This window comes from Myotis brandtii, unplaced genomic scaffold, assembly GCF_000412655.1.
Source record: "Myotis brandtii unplaced genomic scaffold, ASM41265v1 scaffold249, whole genome shotgun sequence".
Taxonomy (NCBI): Eukaryota; Metazoa; Chordata; class Mammalia; order Chiroptera; family Vespertilionidae; genus Myotis; species Myotis brandtii.
The window spans coordinates 249,471-258,217 of record NW_005359430.1 but is presented as its reverse complement, the minus strand read 5'-3'; the positions used below and the strand labels follow the sequence as shown (position 1 = coordinate 258,217).

General features: G+C 42.0%; 1 protein-coding gene across 1 annotated transcript; it reads left to right on the top strand.

Annotated features, from left to right (window-relative positions):
* The first annotated feature begins 758 nt into the window (after window positions 1–758).
* On the top strand, window positions 759–1,659 carry LOC102249427 (40S ribosomal protein S17). The gene is made up of 2 exons (XM_005867325.1): window positions 759–1,064; window positions 1,561–1,659. The coding sequence occupies exons 1-2, from the start codon at window positions 759–761 to the stop codon at window positions 1,657–1,659; spliced, it is 405 nt and encodes a 134-aa protein (XP_005867387.1).
* Window positions 1,660–8,747: the final 7,088 nt, after the last annotated feature.

Sequence of the window (8,747 nt, the reverse complement as noted above, 5' to 3'; positions counted from 1 at the left end):
GCACAGTGTATTATGAGCCTCAATTTCCATTCTATAAATTTTGAGATATAATATTTGTCCTACTGATTATTATGAGGATCACATATACATTATTTTTCTCAGGTGCACATAACATATATGTGAAAGTTTGTATTGAGACTCTAAACAATATTTTGTGTATGCTAAGCATTGTTAATAGTATGCAAGAATGGAAAATTTGTCTTTATATTTGCAGTACAGATTTCTTGAAAAGTACCCTCAATTTCTTTTTTGACCTAAAATAAGCAACTCTCAACACTTCATGATATCTAGGCCAGTATAGATTAAGTTTTCTCTGCCAGATTGTAAAACTGACCACATTTATTTTTTGGAATCTCTTATAAAAAAAGATGGAGGTACTCTGTCCTTGAGTTTGAGCTGGTCTTGTGTGACTTGCTTTGACCAATAGAATGCAATGGAAGTGATATTGAAGCCACTTTGAGCCCGGGACTCAAGAGGCCTTACATTCTTGTGCTTCCTCTTGGAACCCTGCACCAAAATATGAATAATCCCTGACTAGCACCCTGGATAATGAGAAACCACATTGGGGCGGACATAAGCCCTCCAGCTGGAGGTCATTTTAAGCAATTTTCCAGCTCATAATACATCTGCCTACAATGGATGAGAAAGCCCTACTTAGTTCAGAAAAACCACCCAATTGAGCTAATCTTAAATTTCTGTATACAAAATAAAATGGCAATTGTTTTGAGCCACTAAGTTTTATTGTCAATAGTTATGACATGGGCCACGTGCGCACCAAGACCACAAAGAAGGAGGCTCAGGTCATCATCAAGAAGTACTACAGGCGCCTGGGCAATGACTTCCACACCAACAAGCGCGTGTGCAAGGGGATTCCCATTATCCCCAGCAAGAAGCTCAGAAACAAGATCACGGGCTGTGTCATACATCTGATGAAGCGGATTCAGAGAGGCCCCATGAGCGGCATCTCCATCAAGCTGCAGGAAGAGGGGAGGGAGAGGAGAGAGAACTATGTCCCCGAGGTCTCAGCCCTGGATCCGAAGATCATTGAAGTTGATCCTGACACTGCCGGAAGCCAATTCTAGCACGTCATAATTTCAAGAGTTTCATCAAAAGGTTGATGGAACTTGGGGACTCAACAGGGTTGATCGCACATGTAGTCACCTGTTGGGAATGGCTGAGGGCATTTCCCCAAACCTGAAAAGGGATGGTTGTTTGCTGCCAGACAGCTCAGGGCATCTTAATCTACATGTTATTGCCTCCTACTGGCCAAACACCTGAACAGCCGTAGGCTAATTCCCCCATTCTGACAATGCTTGTGTATACCCTTTGAAGTGTATATCTCTGCCTCACCTCAGGACAAGTTGTGTTAATAAAAAGCATGGGGTCCTGAGATGAGGAGAACTTAGAACTTAGATCTTAGTTTCCTTTAAGCTAAGCTGACCCCCAAATGCCTTTCAAAATTATATTTCATCTCTGGACTCCTATTTAATCTACGCACAGCCTTCTCCAGATTCCTGAATCCTTCTTAATGCTGGGACAAGAACCCCGGCATGACACTAGGAAATGCTGAAGCTCTTGGTCTTTGGCAGTCTGTACAATCTGCATGTCACTCAGCCTACATTTGTGATGAATTTCAAAACACCTTGTGGAGCCATTTAAATCTTTTGTTGTGCTGTAATATTATCAATAAACTATGGACAAATAAACAAAAATAGCTATGAGGCAAAAACCTAATTGATACACCTACCAATGGTAATAATACAGAACTAATGCATCAAAGGATCAGCTCATATAATCTCTTTCATGTCATTCTTTTTTCTTTTTTAAAAATATATTTTTATTTACTTCATAGAGAAAGGAAGAGGGAGAGAGAGATAAAAACATCAATGATGAGAAAGAATCATTAATCAGCTGCCTCCTATACTCCCCCTAGTGGAGATCAAGCCCACAATCTGGGCATGTGCCCTGAAGGGGAAAAGAATCATTATCTGGTTCAAAGGTTGATGCTCAATGATTGAGACACTCCAGCCAGGCTCGCATGTCATTCTTGATTCTGTTTTTATTCACACTATCAGAATACCTTTCACTTGTCCCATTATAATTACACTAGAGGCCCGGTGCATGAAATTCATGTGTGTGTGTGGGGTCCATCAGCCTGGCCTGCACCCTCTCACAACCCGGGACCGCTGGTTCCTAACTGATAGCCTGCCTGCCTACCTGATCGCCCCTAACCACCCTCCCTTGCTGGCCTTATCACCCCTAACCGCCCTCCCCTGCTGGTCTGATCGCCCCTAACTGCCCTCCCCTAATGGCCTGATCACCCCTAACTGCCTCTGCCTCGGCCCCTGCTACCATGGCTTTGTCCTGAGGAGGACCAGACGACCAGAAGATGTCCAGTCTATCCTGTCTAATTAGCATATTACCCTTTTATTAGTATAGATTCTTTTCATGAAACAGTTCTCTGATCTTTGAAGACCATTTTGAATTCTCTACATGTGCTCAAATAATTTAGGAAAGCCTTTTGATTTGATGATATCCAGAGTGAGCATGCCCTCAATGAATGGACAAGTCATTAATAAAAATATTAAAGAGCACCAGTTTTCCCTTTAATTGAACTCACATATTACATGATTCAGTAAGTACTATTCTTTAATTGAAAATGTTATTGGGTTCACCTGTTGCTCTTGGGGGTGGGCTTCTTGCGATATCACAAGCAAAATAATTTTCTGAGGCTCACGTGGAAGAACAAGTGATTTATATTTGTATGGAATTAAATCCCCGAGTTTCCAAGGTCTCATTTCATTTTGTTCCACCAAGGGAGAAGTGTAGCTGTGGCTTCAGTAGGGCTAGAATCAAAGCCAGTATCCAGAGCTTCCATTCCATGAGTGCACAGTTTAATACAGCATCAGGCTAGCTAAATTTATGTTCCCAGCTGTAATTCATCAGTCCATTACATGTAGGGTTTGCAGGGTCACATGGCTATGGAGGGAACATGGGTGAGTACAAGAGAACCACAAGAACCAAGAGCACCCAGAGAACTAGCTCCTTGTTTTGGGGGATTAGCTATTCCCAATTTTTTTCAGGCTTGCTTTGACCCTGCCTACTCTGCCAATGATCTCTGTTCCTGGGTTTGACTGACAGGCATTTCCCCTATGCCACTCCAGCTTCACTGCTCATGTGCCCATCTCCCCTTTGTCCAGTCCCTTCCCCCATTAATCTGTAGGGAATGGGGAAGTGTGAAATTACACTGGTGAAGCTGCCCAAATGACATGCCTATTATGTCTGGCCTTCCCTTTGCTCCTTTTCTATTCTTAATAACTAGCTAAGTATAGCAGTATCAAAAATACAAATTTAGGAGAAATTAAATTTTATAAAGGTGTAAGATTATCAATTCTATTATCAAATCAAATTCTATTATCAAATCAGTTCTATTATCAAATCAATTATATTATCAAATCAAATTAAATGTTACAGATGCTTTATCAAACTCATTCACGTGTGTTAAAATTATCCACATTTTAAAGTGAGAGATATATATGAAAAATGTGTCTGTGTTTCTTATGCATACTTAAAAACAGTAATATTTTTCCTATTTTATACTACCAAAATGAAACTTTCTATGAAAAATGAACTAGCATGTAAGTATGGAATTTTAAAAGGCTGAAATGGTTTATGTCCAAATAAGCAGAATGGAATAATGCACATAAACAGCTTGTACACATAAATTATATCTGCATACTTGTTTTTACTCATCTTATTGATTTATTCACAAAAAAAGACAAGAAGCATAATGAGGATATGCATGTGTGGGGCAGGGGATATATGAGAAATCTCTCTACTTTCACCTCAATTTTTCTGTGAATCTAAAATTACTTAAAAACAATAAGGTCTTAATTTATAGAAGACAGTAAGAAGATCATTAGTACTGGGCAGACACACTGACAGTCACATATTAGATTATATATCTATACTAATAAAAGGGTAATATGCTAATTAGACCAGACATCTTCCGGATGTCCTTCTGAAGAAAGCCACGGTGGCAGGGGTGAGGCAGAGGCGGTTAGGGGCGATCAGGCCGGCAGGCAGGTGAGCAGTTAGGAGCCAGTGGTCTTGGATTGCAAGAGGGACGTCCCCCTAGGGGTCCCGGATTGGAGAGGGTGCAGGCTGGGTTGAAAGACCCCCTCCCCTGTGCACAAATTTCATGCACAAGGCATCTAGTCTGATTGTAATGATGATAGAAACTGTCAGTTTTTTCAATCATACACAAACATCAGGCCAAGAAGCCACCAAAAGGTAATAATTATGTAAGATTAGTGAAATAAAATAAGAATTAGAGAAAATAAAATAAAATAAAATAAAATAAGGACTAGTTTATTTTGTTAAACTATCTTAGATAATCTATTATCTTTCAACCTAAAAATACTTAAAAAGTCTGCTAAACATCAAACGAAGATCAATCTGAATTAACAATGGCTGATTACAAATTGTTTTCAAAGAGATTAATTTCAAGGGCATGCAACAATCCAGAATGTGGCCAAATGCATCATTGGGTTCTCTTTCAAAAATTGTTGTAATAATTTATATATTTTTTCTTATTTTGCTAGTTTATTAATATTTGGTGTAAATGTAAACTTCAGCTTTATGCTTAAATTATTTCTAATTCTCAATTACTAAGAACTTTACCCAATATTAATATTTGAGATAGATTTATTAATAATATTTTTCAATTTAAAAAATGAGACTCATTCATTAATAATTTTTTTCTGGCTTAGGTATGTTTTCATTATACTGTTCACTATAATGCTTTGTTTAGTTGTTGATAAAATGTGGAAATTTTTTATACATTTCTGTGGTTTATGGGAGGGTGAGGACAAAATATAATTATAGGTTTCTTCAGGAAAACTGAGGCTATGATTTCACAAAAGTGTAATCTTTCTATGGGAAGATGTCAAGTTACCTGTTTCTTAGCATGGAATCTATAGAGCCATGCACACTATCTGGCACATAATATTTGCTAAAAGATAGAATAAATAACTTACTAGCAATCTTGAATCAGTTGTTAAGGAGGTTTTAGAATAAAATTTCAGGGGAAGTTATAGGACAAACATTTTGTTATTACTATACTTTTATTATACTTACTAGTGGCCCTATGCACGAATCTGTCGCAAGTAGCTCACTGTCACTTGCCTGAGCTGGCCGCCCCGCCCACCGCCGCTCATAGCTCTCTACTGCACATAGCTCACTGTTCCACCCTCCTGTAGCTCTCCGCTGCTTGTAGCTCACTGCCTCACCCTCCTGCTGTTGGGTCGTTACGTGATGATGTCCCAGACCAATTTGCGAATTACCCTATTATAAGTATAGATTCTGTTTGCTCATTGTTATTATTTTAGTGTCAACCATTTACAATTAGAAAAGGAAGGATGACCAATAAAAGCAGTTTCCCACTTACACAATGACTTTAAAAAGTTTAAAGTTTGTATTTGGGAACTTGATATGTGCTTTACCATAGAAAAAACATTTGAAATAATTAGATTGCTGGTGCGGAACACAAATTCCTATTTGATCATTACATAGCTAAATTATATTACTAATGGAACAAGTCTAAATTCCAAGTTCACAGAGTTGCAGGGCACACAATACAGCAAGAACAAGACTTTCTCTCTATCTCTCTCTCTTTTTTTTTTTTATAATAAGGTTGTCCAAGGTAGTATATATACTAGAGGACCAGTGCACAAAAATGTGTGCATTCAGGGGGCGGGTCCCTCAGCCCAGCCTATGTCCTCTTGCAGTCTGGGACCCCTCAGTGGATGTCCACCTGCTGGGAGCCCTCGGGGGATGTCCACTTGCCAGTGGGGAGCAGGCCTAAGCTACAGTCGGACATCCTTAGTGCTGCTGAGGAGGTGGGAGAGACTCCCACCACCACCGCTGTACTGGCAGCCATCAGCCTGGCTTGTGGCTGAGCGGAGCTCCCCCTGTGGGAGCGCACTGACCACCAGGGGGCAGCTCCTGCATTGAGCATCTGCCCCCTGGTGGTCAGTGTGTGTCATAGTGACCAGTAATTCCCAGTCGTTCTGCTGTTAGGGTCAGTTTGCATATTACCCTTTTATCATATAAGATAGAGGCCTGGTGCATGGGTGGGGGCCGGCTGGTTTGCCCTGAAGGGTGTCCCGGATCAGGGTGGGGGTCCCGCTACAGTGCCTGGCCAGTCTGGCTGAGGGGCTGATGGGTGTTTGCAGGCTGGTCACACACCCTTCAGAGTGGGGGTCCCCACTGGGGTGCCTGGCCAGCCTGGGTGAGGGGCTGATGGCTGTTTGCAGCTGGTCACACCCCTGTTTCCAGCGGCCCGGCGCCCCTCTCCCGGCTGCGTAGTTCCTGCTCCCAGTGGCCTGGCGCCCCTCTCCCGGCTGCTTAGTTCCTGTTTCCAGCGGCCCGGCGCCCCTCTCCCGGCTGCGTAGTTCCTGCTCCCAGTGGCCTGGCGCCCCTCTCCCGGCTGCTTAGTTCCTGTTTCCAGCGGCCCGGCGCCCCTCTCCCGGCTGCGTAGTTCCTGCTCCCAGTGGCCTGGCGCCCCTCTCCCGGCTGCTTAGTTCCTGTTTCCAGCGGCCCGGCGCCCCTCTCCCGGCTGCGTAGTTCCTGCTCCCAGTGGCCTGGCGCCCCTCTCCCGGCTGCTTAGTTCCTGCTCCCAGCGGCCTGGCGCCCCTCTCCCGGCTGCTTAGTTCCCGCCCTGCTCCCGGCGACCCAGGCCCCCAGCCATTCCTTCAGCAGAGGCCAGGGCAGGCGGGAAGCTTGGCTTCCTCCATCGCAGGGGCAACCAAGCCTCCTGCTTGCTCCAGCTCAGTGACTGCCGGCCGCCATCTTGGTTGGGTTAATTTGCATATGGTCTCTCTGATTGGCTGGTGGGCGTGGCTTAAGGCATAGCAAAGGTATGGTAAATTTGCATGTTTGTATTTTATTAATGTAGATATATATATATGACTAGAGGCCCAGTGCATGAAATTCGTGCACTGGGGAGGGGTGTCCCTCAGCCCAGCCTGCACCCTCTACAATCTGGGACTCCTCGGGGGATGCCGATTGCCCCCAACTGCCCTTCCCTGCTGGCCCAGTCGCCCCCAACTGCCTGCCCCTGCCGGCCTGGTGGCCCCTAACTGCCCTCCCCTTCAGACCTGGTTGCCCCTAACTGCCCTCCCTGCTGGCCTGGTCCCCCCCAACTGCCTTCCCTGCTGGCCTGGTTGCCCCCAACTGCCCTCCCCTGCAGGCCTGGTAACCCCTAACTACCCTCCCCTGCCAGCCATCTTTGGCTGTGGGCACAGTCATCTTTGAGGCAGGGCAGTCAATTAGCATATTCCCTCCGTATTGGCTGTGATCACTGCCATATTTGAAGGCGGGGCAGTCAATTAGCATATTCCCTCCTTATTGGCTGTGGGCACTGCATCTTTGAGGGCAGGGCAGTCAATTAGCATATTCCCGCTTTATTGGCTGTGGGCACTGCCATCTTTGCAATGGCTTGAGGGTCAATTAGCATATTCCCTCTTTATTAGATAGGATTGTCTTTGGGCTCACTTATCAGCTTTTTAAATTTTTAAAAATTTGTCCTTCCTTAGGGTCCCAAGAAGTCTCAGGAGCTCTGTGTATCAAAGTATGAGATATAACTTACCTTCTTTCCTCTTCATGTTTAAATAGAGCAATTAAGAAGGAAACATGCTAATTAAAGCAATTCACACTGAGGTAGGAATAACTGAAGGTTTTTTAACAAGGTTCAAGAGAGATATTTGCATTTGTCTTTTTAAAGGAGATCATTAGCCAAACTGAACTTTAGTTGAAATAATTTTAAGCACTATTTCAAAGTAAGGTTAAAAATAAAGATGATGTGAGTGAAGACATTTTGGAACAGTTAGCTAGAATAATAAAGGTTTATTTTGAATGACTTGGGGTATTGTTTCCTTTGCACTATCTTTTAATTTCAGAAATTCTTTATTTCTTTATTTTCAAGACAGTTGCCCAGGTTGTTATTATTCATTTTATCTGAACTTGTTTTGAAAAAATAATATTTCTCAGTGAAATTATATTGGTATCTCTTATTAGAAGATAGGTAGAACAAAAATTGATTAACAGGATGTTGCCTGGAAGTCAGACACTTTGAAATCAAGAAATGCTTTGATTTTTCTCAAAACTTTGCTTTTGTAGCCAAAATAACCTTTTAATTCTTCTTTTTTTGAATGGTAATGGCAGTAATTTTTTTTTTCTAAAAAACTGAAAACTAAACCCATACATAGCCTATCTCATATTTTGTGGCTCTGAATTACTCCTGGCAGGGGAAGGTGGGGTTTTGTGACAGACACATCAGGCTGTGTATAAAAAAATATTTTCCATATTTTTAAGGAAAAATGTGATATATAAAATGCCAAAATTTCATATAATTCTCTCGCAAAAATTATTTTCTCATGAACGTGCTTCTCATAAAAAAAAATTGGTACAAGCATATTGCTTTCTCTCACCAAGTGTCTCAGAATGTATGATTTTCAATGCCAGTTGCTATTTTTACCAGAGTTCTATTGTCTTCCTCATTGATGTTTCTCAGCAATGGTGACATGTAGCTGTCATTTAGGGAAGCAAAGCTTTCCTTGTTTACAAATGATTTTTACTAAAGTTAAATCTAAAATACTAAAGTTAAATTTATTTATTTTTTATCTAAGGTCTGCTTTTATTTTATTTTAATTTTTTTCTTTATTGATTAAGGTATTACATATGTG

What these genes read in the sequence shown, in the direction of transcription:
- LOC102249427 (XM_005867325.1), top strand. Translation starts at nt 759, where the DNA reads ATGGGCCACGTGCGCACCAAGACCACAAAGAAGGAGGCTCAGGTCATC. An exon ending in TTGAAGTTGATCCTGACACT is followed by an intron (nt 1,065 to 1,560) that starts GCCGGAAGCCAA and finishes GCATGACACTAG; the next exon opens with GAAATGCTGAAGCTCTTGGT.